General features: G+C 39.1%; 1 protein-coding gene across 5 annotated transcripts in view; it reads left to right on the forward strand.

Annotated features, from left to right (window-relative positions):
* Positions 1–8,792, forward strand: part of ZFC3H1 (zinc finger C3H1-type containing) — a 43,360-nt gene extending 34,568 nt beyond the window's left edge. For 2 of the 5 annotated variants that reach the window (XM_056338960.1, XM_056338961.1), the window contains exons 29-35: positions 2,543–2,647; positions 2,743–2,908; positions 3,626–3,726; positions 4,864–4,965; positions 5,555–5,594; positions 7,758–7,820; positions 7,946–8,792. In XM_056338960.1, coding sequence (XP_056194935.1) covers positions 2,543–2,647; positions 2,743–2,908; positions 3,626–3,726; positions 4,864–4,965; positions 5,555–5,594; positions 7,758–7,820; positions 7,946–8,083 — 715 coding nt within the window. In that variant the 3' untranslated portion in view covers positions 8,084–8,792. Of the gene's footprint in view, positions 1–2,542; positions 2,648–2,742; positions 2,909–3,625; positions 3,727–4,233; positions 5,269–5,554; positions 5,595–7,757; positions 7,821–7,945 lie in introns of those variants that run through there. The other 3 variants (XR_008821910.1, XR_008821911.1, XM_056338963.1) reach the window with 3 other exon arrangements.
* The last annotated feature ends 5,828 nt before the right edge of the window (positions 8,793–14,620 follow it).

Here is a 14,620-nt window from a genome sequence, read left to right on the forward strand (position 1 = left end):
TGATCTGCCATTCCTTAGAGAACCTACCTGCCTGCTGCACGACAGAGACAATTTTATGGAACTGTGAATTGCACACAAACTTAAATTTTCCACTTGAGAAATCTTTCAGAATTTCTGCCCTATGGAAACAGTAATAGGTGTGTTCATCTTATGAAATTTTCTTTGTTGTTTTACTTTTGTTTTAGGTTGCTACTGCTAGTAGTGTTCTTTTTTTCTCCTAGCTTTCAGTTGTTCCCCTTTTATTTTACAACAGTTTCCCCCGCTATGTTTAACTTAGTTTAGCCCTCGTCTCCCCACCTTTGCTGACCTACTCTTTCAGCTGTTTTTGGAGCTACTATTAACAGACTATAAAAGTTGGAACTAGCCACTGTAGCAAATACAGCAAAGTGACCTTTTCCTTTGCAAGGGACTGCAAAGGTGACAGATCTTTGTCAGTTATATGCAGGTTTTTTGTTGGTTTTTTTCCCCCTGTTTCTCCCACCATTCCTTTTGATAGCAGCAGTATCCAGGATTGGCAGGCACCGAAGTATTGGCCATTGGTAACTTCCACTAGTATAACTGTGGTTGCTGAGATGTTGACTTAAGCTGCTTAAGTTTGACACTGAGGTCTGGGTTTGTCCATCTTCACAAGTAGCTATTTGGCTTTTCAGATCAGTAAAAGGGCAAAGATGATAATACTACAGATACTGAGTGAGGATTCCTCAGAACTCCTTCAACACTGTTGCTTATAGTTTTTAATTGGTGGACAACTTACAAACAGGTAAAATGTGTGGTTTTCAAGAATTCTTATATAAGGTTTAGATTAAGCTATCTTAATGTATTCTTTTTATGTTGTCCATTAATACCAATCTAAATTATTTTTTTTATAGAAAATATTTTTTCACAAGTTCAATTTTAGGTTTGGTAGTTGCACAGTAGAAACATTGTTAGAAAGACACTTGAGGTCACAGCTTAGTCACTTGGGGACCTTAACTTAAGCTTAGTCACTTGGGGACCTTAACTTAAGCTTAGTCACTTGGGGACCTTAACTTAAGCTTAGTCACTTGGGGACCTTAACTTAAGCTTAGTCACTTGGGGACCTTAACTTAAGCTTAGTCACTTGGGGACCTTAACTTAAGCTTAGTCACTTGGGGACCTTAACTTAAGCTTAGTCACTTGGGGACCTTAACTTAAGCTTAGTCACTTGGGGACCTTAACTTAAGCTTAGTCACTTGGGGACCTTAACTTAAGCTTAGTCACTTGGGGACCTTAACTTAAGCTTAGTCACTTGGGGACCTTAACTTAAGCTTAGTCACTTGGGGACCTTAACTTAAGCTTAGTCACTTGGGGACCTTAACTTACTTACGCTCAGATGCTCTTGTATTTTAGTATGTGCTTCGAAGGAAAATTAGTGCTTTTGAAGTAAGTACCTAAATTACTTTCAGAGCTAATAATCGAGTGTCTTTTGTGGTTGAGTTTTGGTACAATGAGTGCCTGTGTATTTGGGCCTATGTATCTGTCTTTCATTTTTTCAGCTACAGAGGGCAAAAGACAAGTTCAGTTTTACCAAGTGAAAATAGAACGAAATCAGCAAAGCCTCAAAGCTCAAGGAGTGATTTTTTACTTGAAAAGATTGCTGTATGTCTCTTCATACATGTTTGCATACACATACGCACACACTGTTCTAGAAAGAGTAGCAAATGGGTGATACAGCTTGTGTTCCTGGGCAAAGTGGGAGTAGAATCAGGCAGTCTGATTATGTGACCATAGTCATGGAGGGTTCTGTGGCAAGTTAGCTACATCAGGCCTATCTTATTTTATATTCATGTATTCTTCCTCTTCGTGAGGTGTGTTTTTCTCTGTGACTTACTGAAAGTCTTACCTTTTTTTTTTTTTCACTGTTACTTTACATTTTGAAATAGGGATTATTCGCTGAATCTTGGTCAAACAATGTGTCTGCCTCTCTCTTTGAGGTCCTATATGTTGGTCTGACTGTATGTTTCTTTGAGGAAATGTGGAACAAAATTAAGGTTGTAGGTTTTTTTTAACTGTTCTTGTCAGGGCTTTTTCCCTGCCATGATTAGCATAGTTCTACCCCAGATCTCCAGTCGTATTTGTTCCAAAACACTTATTTTATTGCAACAGTTTCTGATACCATTTCTCAAGTGGTTTTAATCCAGCTTTGAAATTTATTGTTCCGGAGCTTTCCAAACTCACTCAGGAGTTGTCTCCGTTCTGTAGCAGTCAGAGCCATCTCTATTAGAAGGCTTAATAAATAAAAGGGTACTCTACACGATTAGAGGACAATTCATAATATTTAATTTCCATTTAAGTTGAGCTGCATTTTAAATTAATGGTTTCTGTGTTACTCCTTACTATCTGCAGTTGAGACTTATCAGTCAACTTCTTAAAATGGGTAAATCAGTCCATAATACTGCTAAACTGAAAACACTGTTTTTTCTTGCATCTCAGAATGGGGAAGTTCTTCATTGTTTCTTACTCTTAATATGTAAGAACATCCGTTGTTTTTGACATAACCATTTTCAACTTTTAATATTAACAGTTTGTGCCAGTCTCTTCACGCAAGTGTTGGTGAAGCACTGGATGCTTATGAAGCAGCTCTGGGGGCAGTAATGCAGCAGGAGACTGTTCAGAACATCTGGCTGGAGTAAGTTCTTAAGGGAGGAAGGTAAATTAATTTCAAAACTATTAAGTGAAGGCTACCAGAACCATCTTTTTTCTTTTTTTTTTTTTCCCTTCCAGTTACCTTGTTTTTATCAATAGCAAAGTTGTTGGATCCAACAACAAAGCTCAAGAATTCAAGCTTTTCACTGACCTAGTGAACAGATGTCTGGTTACAGTCCCCACACGATACCCAATTCCTTTTAGTACTGCTGATTATTGGACCAATTACGAGTTTCATAATAAGGTAAAAAATGTGTCTGTGGACAGTTTTTAATTAGACTGATGACCTTTTAGCAGCTACCTGTATAACTTACCTGTTCAAATACAGCACTAGTAGTATATGAACACTGAGAGACAGGAATTATTAGAAAAAGAAAAAAGTATGAGAAGAATGGTGTTCTGAGCAGAAGAGTATCTAGCAGTGACCTTTTGAATAAAGGGTGTGTAAGGCAAAGAAACTTTATTATGGTATATTTTAATAACTGTGACTACAGCCGTTAATGAAACGGCTGTTAATGGAAAGAGAAAATGTGTAAGGGAGGGAAGAGGTGGTCGAGCAAGATGGGTCTGCAGAGCTATAACGCTGGCAGATGGAGAACAGTTTTTAAGCTGTCAGTTTTGATCATAGAGATTACAGTGGTTGAGAAACAGAAGAAATAAAGTAGAAGTAAAACCTAGTTGAGCACTTGTACAGACAGAATAAAATTTTTAGAAATCCTGGGTCCCAATTTGCTAACATCCAGTGCATTTCTCTCACTAAAAGCAGGCTAGAAGGACTAAAATATGTGGTGTTAGCAACTTGACACTAACTTTTTATTACACAAAGTGATTTCTGTACTCTTGAGGGATAAGGTTTGTAGGTAGTAACTTAGTCATAATGTTTATGGTTTGTCATTCCATTATTCTTAGCAAAATCAGACAGTGATGAAGTAGATTAATGTTTGTAATTCAAATTCTGCAGGTAATTCTCTTTTATTTGAGCTGCATTCCAAAATCTCAACATTCCAAAACCTTGGAACGGTTTTGTTCTACCATGCCTGCTAATCCTGGACTTGCCCTGAGGTATGTGAAAATACTTGTAATAAAGACAAACAGCTGTTTAACATAACTACTGGGTTTTTTATGCAAGACATGCATGCTTTGCTTTCTACTATAAAAGTAAAACTTCCTCTATTGCTGCATGTTGCTTGAGGCACATTGTGCCTTCTGACACCATCTCAGTCTGTCTTCTGTTTGACAGGGTTCTGTTCTATCTACAGAAAGGTTATAGTTACACAGGAATTAACAGCATTTTACATGATGAGTACAGATGGTCAGAATTTCAAGTGTGCAGAGAAATGTCATATATATATTAAAATCTTGTTGCTACTCCATGATGTATTAAAACTATAGTTCCAGCATAGAACAAATGAAAACGGATGCACCAGTGCTACCTTGTCTTAACTTGAGATTTATTTAGCAGAGAGAAACCTTTCTTTATTTTGAAAAAAATCGTACAGGAAACAAAGAGTTAACGTAAGCTTCGCATTGATTCTTACTTGAATGGTATGTCCAAATGTACTCTTCCAGGATTAGAGTCCATGTTTTACCGTATTCAGCTGCAGTGAACTCACGAACATTTGATTGAATACTTTTGAAAAGTCCCCAAACACTTACTGCTGATCATCAACAGTGACCCCAAAGAATTCCAAGCAAGACTTGAAATAAGTGTGTGTGGTTGGGGGCATGGGGAGAGTATGACACACCTGCCTTTGGTACATGAAGTTGAATGGCTGCATTTTAAACCAAGTTGCGATTCTGTCTAGATGGAACTTGCAGCTCCCTTAGACAGTGTTGATACTACATGAAATGGGTGAGCAGAACTGACTGAACAGTATCTTCTAGCCACATGCCTATAAAACTAGTTAGCCTCCTTTCAAATATGCAGTTACCTTGTGCATGCTGAAAATGGATCTTGTGTCAAGATGATATTTCCTCTAATTTCACGCTTCTTCATTATTCTTTGAAAGTATCTTTTTTGTTTTGTTCTGAGTGTGTGTTCAGTTAATACTGTATATGGTGGCTTGGTTTTTTTCCTACTTGGAACTCTTGGCTCAGATTAGGTATAATACACTTTGCGTAATGTGTTTGTATCTTTGGATTGCTTTTCTGTTCCCAGTGATTAGAGCAGTGTTCCTTTCTCATGAATGCCTTTTACAGACTGCTTCTGCGATACTGGGAGGAGAGCAATGTTCAAATTCTGAAACTGCAAGCCAAGATGTTTACATATAATATCCCAACATGCCTGGCCATCTGGAAAATGTAATGCAACAGTCATACATCTGTTTTCATAGATATTGCTTTTGTTTATAAGGTTTACATCACAAAGGTAAATCTGAAACGTCCTTCCAATTGGGCTTGTACTGGAAGTCTCTCTTTCATTAGCTTATTATTTAAACAGTAACTGTTAGAACAGACAGAGGGACTGTCACTTCTTTAAAATGAGAAATTAAATTCCCTCTTGGGGAAACTTACGTGAATGGATATTATGCAGATAAATATGAATGATGTATTTACAAGTTGCCTTTTTAATTCAACTATTGACTTCTGTCTCCCCTCTCTACCCCCCCCTTTATATATCACAATAGCAGTAATCTTCATTATCCAGTGATGCTGAACTGATCTTTTTCTTCAGTGTTTGTTCATAATGGGGAACCACTGAAATGTCTTGCTCATGTAAGGTTGTCTTTAAAAAATGGCTATTTTTATCTTTTCACTGTAGATTAACATCATTGGAAGTTAGTCAAGTTTCTTAAGGAATTTGTAATTCCATTCCACAGTCAGTGTTCTGCCAGTAATGGCATTTAAAATAATTCAAGAATAAATATTTTTATATATTTCTTTTCCTCAGAGCCATTGCTGCCGAATGCTTTCTAATGGGACAAAGAGAAGTAAGTCAATACAGCTTACTAAAATGAGTAATTATAAGATTTTGTAGAACTTTTCATACCTTGGCTTTATCTGAAGCAGTGGTTGTCTCTTAAACCCAGCGTTTCTAGACAGTTGTAATACTCTATGTATAAACACTGAAGCGTTTGCCTCAAGTGTAAGAAATGTCTTTTGACAATCAAGGTAGAATGGATTATATTGCGAGTAACTGTGTGCACTGTTTGTGTGTATCTTTCCCTTACTGGGGGGGGGGCTGTATTCTTCCGCTTTATTTTTCTTCTTACCTGGAGGAGATAGCTAGCACTTCAAAATACAGTAGAGTGAAGGAAGCATTGTTGTGCTGGAAGATGCTAATGACTGTTTTTACAACTAGTTGGAAGGGTGGGTCTGTCAAGCCAGTGTATGTAGAGAGTTTGAGTAGTTCTTAACCTCAGCAAAGACATCAGTTCTTTTTCTCCCCCAAAAATAGCAGGCTTGTTCCTTGGTACTTTGGGGAGTGAAATATTTTTATCGCTCTATATACAAATACAAGAGGTTTGTGGCACAGCAACTGAGTCACTTTTCAGTTCAAACAGAATGGATCTTCCTGGTATTGTTGCTGTCACCTTCAAAATATCCTTCTGCCTTTGGAAAGATGGTGTATTGGGGGGCTTACAAGGCCCTGGGTTTGTGACTCACCACTGCTTGTGGTGTTTCTGAGCTGCTACTTTGCTGTGTCTTGTTTTGTGTCATTCCCATAGTGGCTGATTCTCAGCATCCTTCTCTTCTGTCAGTAGTCTTTTTTTTTTTTTTTTTTTTTTTTTTGAAACAGTATTAAAGGTTTAAATGAGCCATAGTTAATAGCATGGCTATTGTTAGACTGACGTATGAAATCTTTTCTGTCCTTTTTTTACTGTCTCCTAGAATGTTTAAAAAGAACATCCCCTAAGCAGACAGTTATTTGGTTTGTAAGATCAAATAGTTCAAAGTCAGGAGATATCAAAGGCATGGTTGCCTATTCAACCTTAATTCTGTCTCTGTGTTGATGGTTTGGTGTAATCTGTAATTAGTCGCAGATCCCTGCTTCAGTCATTGTATTAGATGGACTACGTTTTAAGGCGCTGCCTATAGCGAGGCTGATGACTTAAAAAGATCCCTGCTTTGTTTGGTTAGAAAGTTAGAAAACATATTTCAAATGAATCAGAAACAGGGTCCTTAAAGTGAACAATTAAAATGAAGGCATTTGTAGTACATTGTAGCTGGATTACACCCAGAAGAAATCTTGTGAGTTTCTTCTGCAGCCACTTGACTAACTATACAGTGTGGAATAAAATCACTGAAGTAGGCACACACAGTGCAGTTGAGGTTTTTTGTGGCCATTTAGTTTGGGATGTAGTGAGCACTTACAGCTGTTTACACAAATCAGTGACTGCATCAGATAACTGGATTTTCTAGTAAACAAATAGGCTATTGTTTAAAAACTTACTTGTGATTCAGATTCTGGATTTCCTGTTCCCGGAGAACCCATCATTTTTCCTTGCAGAGGTCATGTAAAGGTTTGCTAAAATAATGTAAAAATGGGTATGAGTATTTAAAATGCCAACAAATAGCTCCCCTAATGACTTTTTGATTAAAGTTGGTACTTTAGATACCAGTAGTTGAAGGAGACTAGAGTCTTGCATCCAACATTTTTGTCCTGTTTCCAACCATAAAGTAGTAAAACAATTTTTTTCTTTTTATGAAGTTGCAAAGATTCATAATGATTGTTAAAGCACAGATAGATAGATGCTGAAGGAGAAAAGCCTATGAAACAGTTACTTTCATTGCAGGGTTGGGATGGTAAGCAATAAGCAAGACCTTGAGACTACATAATGAGTGGTGAAAGGAAAATATTCAATAAGCTGCTTCATTCCCTGAGTGTGTTCCATCCTGTGCAATGAATGAGGCAAGAATCTTGTGAAGAAAAATAGAATGTCCTCGTGTAGTTAATCGTGTGCATGCAAGGGTCAGAATTAAGGTCAGATATAAACTTGCCTTTGCTTTTAGTAGCGATTTAATGCTTGACTCTTAAACTTTTTTTAAAAAAAGATTTTTAAAAACTATCGCAAGACATTACTGTGCTTCAAAATACTCATTTTGAGTGCATGAAATTGTGCTGACTTTTAATACTTGTGTTTATTTTACAGGTCCATCATTTATATCAGAGAGCCCTTCAGAAGTTACCTCTATGTGCAACACTGTGGAAAGATGTAATGTTTTCTCCTTATGATTTAGTTTGAGGTTTCATATAAATTTTCTGCATATCCCATATCCATAGATGTGGTGATGCCCAAGCTTTGGCTAAATCTTATGTCTGCTTCCCCATCTCTTACAGCAACTCTTGTTTGAAGCATCAGGAGGAGGTAAAACTGATAACCTGAGAAAACTAGTTTCCAAGTGCCAAGAGGTTGGAGTCAGCCTAGATGAGCTTTTAAATTTAAACACTTACAGAACAGAAAGCAAGAATCACTGAACGCTGGGTACGGTCAGCCATAAGTCCTATTAAATGCCAAAATCAGTTGAATGATTCTTCAGGCTGATCCATGCCTAAGATCTGTGTAAGGCAGATGAGTATTGCTGAGCATATCGAGTCTCCAGTCTGCTTTCCTTGAACCTGGAAACAATTAACGTGACCCTCCTCTGGAAAAATGAACTCCCTGTCTGGCCTTGCTTCTGGGCCCTGCCAGATTCTCATAACGTCATCTACGTAAGTATAGTTAATCAAAATGACAGACATTATTTTTTTATGTTTTCTTTTTATTTTCTGTTTTCTTTATTTTGCTGTTCCTGATTCACTTGACACTCTCGCTGATGCCTGAGAGATCTGTGTTTGGGATTAATTTACTGGGCTGTGTTTACAGTAAAAAGCAAGTAGTCCATTTTGGGGTTTTCCTTTTTTAAACCTTTTTTGAGACTTTTTCATTACAGGATTTAAAACAAAAGCAGCCGCTCTTAAGGAAAGTGTAACTGCCGTGGCCACAAGTATGCTTCTTGCACTTGAAGGCTCTAAGAGGGTTGCTTACTGCCCTTTTCTGCATTGGACTCACGGCAGAGACTATTAAACTTGAAGATTAAAGAAACTATTGCAAATGCCAGTGCATCAGAACCTAAGAGTGGTCAATTATGTGCAATTTTTTGTAAAGAAATTTTAATTTATAATAAAGTTTAACAGTTTAAAGAAATTTAAGATTGATCTGTTTTGTATTGGTACTAACTTACAGTATTACAGGTGTTTTTTACAGAGATATTTTCAATACAAGCTGACCTTTTTATTTTTATTTTTTAAAAAAATAAAATTAAAATCTGTTGTGTTTTGTTATTTTGACCAAAAGGTAGGTGAATGTGGTTGGGCTGCCTGTTGTGGATGCAGAGTAACAATGACTGCATCTTAATGGGTTTCTTCTTCCCCTTGCATCATGGACACCGATGTTTGTTATGTAACTGCTATTCCTGTTATTAATACCACTTCCATGATGGATAGGACATTTTACATTTTGGCCTTTTCACCTTTAATGAAATGGGGCCCGCTTCCCAAAGTCCCTGTGTGTATATTGCAGAGAGATACTGCCAGCCTGCTGAACCAGTGATGGGGTGGCTCACATGAGGTTGGTTTTCCACCTTCTTTTTCTACCTGTGCGAAATCATATAAAAAGATGGTTGTAGTACCTTTTGTGTAGATTTATGAAGATGCTACAAAGACAGGGAAGGAGTGGTCTTTATGTTGGAGAATGAGGCAAGGTGGCTTGTGACATACAGTTTGAATTAAGTTTCAAAACCCTTACGTTAGCTGAAGTTACACGTGACAGAACTGTCGTTAAAGGAAAGTGGGAAATACGGGGTTTCGTCTAGGGGAATGGAAGGTGATTCTGCACATTAAGCCCTTTTAGCAGACAACTGTTACTTTATAATTCATGCTTAAATATAAAACTTCAAATACCCACTTAAATGGGCAACTTTTCCTACAGGCTACAAAACCAGTATCAGAAAAGCTGACTTTTCTTTGTTGTAATGGAGTGGTATCCTCATTTCTTCAAACTTCTTATGTGGTACAGCTCACTGAAAAAGGTGGTGATAAAAGTGCAGTATTTAATTTTTTTAATTAAAAACCTCAAGTATGGTAAATACTGGCTTACACATTTGCCCAAATATTTTTTCAAAACTTGTCTTTAAAACTTTCCTGATAAACAGTTGATATTTCTCTGCAGCAACACCTGGAGACCTGCAGTGTTTTAGTGGGGTACCATTTTACCTATTGTACTGTTAGAAATTAGACAAGCTTAATGCTGTCGAGGGTTACAGCACTCCGTGCTCTTACACATTCCCTAGCTTAGGCTTGTCTTACACTTCGGACTGTTACTTTGCTATCTTTCTTGCCTTGCTGTACAGTGACTTTATAACAAAAGGCAGTGTGTCTTGTTCTAAGGAGACCTTAAGCTTTACATTTTTGTCAAGGATTAATCGTGTGTACTCTGCATTAATGACTTCTTACACACTTGGGAGATAAGGGGAGGGGGGACCAAAACCCCACAATAATCTGTCCTCTGTTGACCTTAATCCATATTGTTTTAATTAAAATACTCCTGGTTTATATGTGGTGTTTTCACCCAATTTTGCTTGGCGTGATGGTATGCTGAAGTGGCTAATTGTAATGGGAATTGTTCATTCAGGAGCTGGAATGAAGAATGAGGAAGCTGTATAGTCTTCAGAGCAGCAGAAGCACTTTTCACAAAGCAAGAAACAAAAAATACACTGCTGTGTGATGTAGAACTGCCAGGAAGGATTTAGTTGCTTCCACAGGGCTGCAGTTACCATTGAATCCTTTCTGTGCTCTGCTATTCTGGTAGCTGCAAAGAGAGCATTCTGTTTATGAAACTGACAAGGGGGTTTCTTTGTCATTTGCAAAACTGCATTAATTCATCACCAGGAGGAATGAAATTTAACCAAAAGTATTAAATCAAGCTATTAGTCTTCTAAATTAGTAATCTCACCTGATCGCTAAATAAATTCAGATGATGGGCAATAGTGGTGAATAACTGGGAATAAAGGATAGCTCCAATCAAGCAAAACACTAGCTGCTTAAGAGAAAAATAACTTTAGGAGGAAAGCACGTTAATTTTTAATACCAAACTATGTTGCTACTTGTTCTATGCTCAGAAGGACTGCTTCATGAATAGTGACCTGATTATTTGGCCTTTAAGCCTTTCTGGAAACAGAAGTCTAGGTCTTTAATAGTACTGCACCAAACTAGTATTGCTACAGTATTTTCACTTCCTGGTTATTGCAAAGACACAGCAATGTGAACAAAAAGATTGAGCTGCATTTATTAGGAAGAAAAATACATGGGAATTATGTATGGATTAGTATATTCAGTGAAGATCTACATGAAGGTAATCAGTTTTAGTAATTTTTGTGCTCATCAAGACAATGATTGATTTATGGGATGGCATGCTGTTTACTTTTCACAAAAGTTCTGTTTTAACCTAGTTTTGTTATAGACTTGCTCTCCACAACTACAATGCGAAGGCATGTTGGAAAGTAAGTTCAGAGGGAAGCAATAAAGGGAAGTAAGCAGAAAAGTTCTAAAGAATTGCTTAGGTGAGAAGGTAGTTTTAACCTTTCTGAGATTACTGAGACTTGTCTTTTCCTAACTTTTTTTAAGTTTTGGGTTAAGAAGTAGTATTTTTCTGCAAGATGTCCTCTTTTTGCTGAGTTCAAGGATGAGCCTACTTGTTCTAGGCCCGTTGGTTAATTGTATTTTATATAGCAATATTTATTGGGAGTTAGCAACTCTTTAAAAACAGATGTGGATTCCCTTTCATATTCTACAGGCCCTGTTTCAGGTGAAAGATTTGAAAACTTGTGTGTTTTGTGTTTCTGTGTAAAGCATTAAAAAGATGCAAGAATTTTCAGTGTCACAGGGATGTTACCTAAAATGAGCGAGCAGGTTTACCTGATCTCAATAGTAGCAGAGGTGTAAACCCTTTAAGAGAGGTAGAAGAGGCTGGCAAACTATAGAGTTGCAGCGTAAGTATACAGGAAGGTGAGGACGTGAAGACTGAAATGGAGAAGGCTGCTTCAATTGGACAAGGGCTGTATAAACTGAACCGCACGCAATCGGCCTGCTAGCTATAGGTGTCAGCTGGGCACCTCTCGTTCTGCTGCTGAGCTTGTGAAAGCTTTTCGGAAGAGCACCGTAGTCGTGTTAAGAAACCTGACGTACTGGCCAGCTTGCTACTTGGCTCTAGCTGTTGCCAGCTGCCTCTGGTAAGTCTTGGTGTTCTCCTGAAAGGTGATGGGCAGCTGATGCTCTTACAATCAGAGGTCACTGCCTGGGGGCCTACTTGCCCACCTGTAAATTAGACAAAACAAGAGGTTTTACACTGATGTACAAACCTCTTCTGTGTGCTTCTAGAAATGACTTGTTTTCATTGATTTATGTTAATTTCATTTCTGTCATGCTGCTTGTGCTTGGGTGTCCTTGTGCCTCCTGGTATCCAAAGTGTAAAAAGAAGAAAAGGCTTGAACTGTTCCTAGTGGCTGGGTTTGTGAGGCAGAACCCTGGGATGTCCCTTTCCCTTTACTTACGTGAGTCTTCAGTTCATCTGCAAGTTTCTTAAACTTTTGTAAGGGGAAAAGAGGAAAAGGAACAGTGAGTAAGTCAAATGAAAAAAAACAGGAAGAAAGATCTCACTGTGAGTTACCTCCTTGTAAAGAACATAAGGAGCATTTATTTTTTCAGCAGTGCATGTTCTAAGGTTATTCATAGCTTCAATTCCACTCTTCTGTTTTCCTTGGAGTGCAGCATTGTCAGGTGCGTTATCCCCACCTCTTTTCTGTTTCACTTTTTTCGAGGTCCCGCTGAATGACTGGCTTTGCTCTCAGCTTGAGGCTGCTTCTGAGCCCTTACTTTTCTCTGGGGTTCGGAATAGAAGGAATTTTCTCCAAGGTCTCAACTGATCAGAGTCTCAAAGCTAAGCAGCCTTCAGCCGTGAGAGCAGACCTACCAACAAACATGATCTTCATCACATTTGTACAACTAGTGCTGTTCTGAAACACTGGGCTACTACTGGGAGGCCCAGAGGTGGATGGCTCTGTTGGTGTTGCATGCAGTTGTTCTGGATAACTCTGCCATGGCTTTATGGGTCTGGAACATTTGGCATGGGTATCTGGGGGTGCAGAAAAGGGATGGGCTCCATCTGAGGCAAATCCCTAGTTAGCTGAGTGGACAGATGTTCCTGTGGGCAGGGACATCTTTCACTAGATCAGGTTGTTCAAAGCCACATCCAACCAGACCTTGAACGCTTCCAACAATGGGGCATCCGCAGCTTCTCTGGGCAACTTGTTCCAGTGCCTCACCACCCTCATCATAAACCATTTCTTCCTTATGTCCAGGCTAAACCTCTACCCTCTTGTAGGTCAAAACTGTTGCCCCTTGTCCTGTCGCTACAGGCCTTGGTAAAAAGTCTCTGTCTCTCATAAGCTCAAGTTCTTAAGCCCACATCAGATGTCAGTGAGACATTTTGACTCCCAGCTGTTGGCCTCCACATGTAGCAAGTTGTTTTGCAGCAGCATCCAGGCTTTTGAATTGAGGTCATAGGTCATATAATTGCACCTACCTGGTTTTTATTTCTGCTCGTAGCCCTGTGTTAATGCTGTTCCCACATGAATTGCATTCTGTGCTTTGATGGTAGATCCTTAAGCTGCTTTATCTTGCCCTTTTCATGCTTCTAGGACATACTGTGAAGACAGGGACAAGTTTTTTTATCTTTTCTATCTAGATTACAAGCCTTGAGTGGAGGGAGGGAAAGCAAAGCTTTAGCTTAAGTCATTATTTTATTGACAGCTTTTCTTGGTTGGGTTATAGAAAACTGCAAAGATACTAAACATGTATTCACAGAAAGAATAGGACTCTTTACCCAATTAATCTGTGCTGACAATTACAGTGCGTCTGTGCTGACAGTTAATAGCCTGCTGCCTTTTTTTTTTTGAAGTACTGATTAATGTTGAGAGTACAAGAGGTGTTACTGCTCAGGTTCTGATATACAGCTCTACTTACAAGCATGAGTGAATACTGGTATTCAATATTAAAGATTTCATAACCAATTTCTGTCATACCTGACAACCCACTTAACAGCCACTGTGATGTTGCCCTCTCGTACCAGGTTAGGTGTCCGTAAGGAACCTTGCTTGCAGGAACAAGGCTTGCAGGGGTTGAAGTATGGACTGGATGAGCAGACAGTGAGGTAGGCTGAAAACTGGGTCCAGAGCGTGGTGATCAGTGGTACAAAGTCTAGCTGGTCAGCCGCCGGTGGCGTAGCCCTGGGGTCAGTACTGGTATTTAACATCTTTGTTAACGATCTGGAGGATGGAGCAGGGTGTACCTGCAGCACGTTCACTGATGACACGAAATTGTGAGGAGTGACTTATATGCCGGAGGGTCCTGCTGCCATCCAGATAGATTTTGACAAGTTGGAGAAATGGGCCAACAGGAACCTCATGAAGTTCAACTAAGGGAGGTGCAACACCCTGCACCCGGGGAGAAACACCCCCAGGCACCGGTATAAACTGGAAAGCAGCTTTGTAGAAAAGGCCATGGGGCTCCTGGTGGAGACCAGGTTGAACATGAGCCAGCGATGCTTCCTGTGTAGCCACCAGCCTCCTGTACTCCCACCAGGAAGAGCACTGCCAGCAGGCTGAGGGAGGTGATCCTTCTCAGCGCTGATGAGGCCACACCTAGAGTGATGTGTCCAGGTCTTGCTCCCCAGCACGGGAGAGGTATGGAGCTACTGAAGAGAGCCCACTAACTGGCCACAAAGATAATTAAGGGACTGGAGCACCTCACGTATAAGGAAAGGCTGAAAGAGCTGGGACTCTTTAGCTTGAAGAAGGTTTGGGGGAAGATCTTCCTTTTTTTTCCTCTTTTTTTTTTTTTTTTTTTTTCCCCTCCAGACTTTGACTGTGAAGTCACGAAAAATCTTATGCAGCCTTGAAGATTCTCCATAATTATCAC

This window comes from Falco biarmicus, chromosome 5 (genome assembly GCF_023638135.1).
Source record: "Falco biarmicus isolate bFalBia1 chromosome 5, bFalBia1.pri, whole genome shotgun sequence".
Lineage (NCBI taxonomy): Eukaryota > Metazoa > Chordata > Aves > Falconiformes > Falconidae > Falco > Falco biarmicus.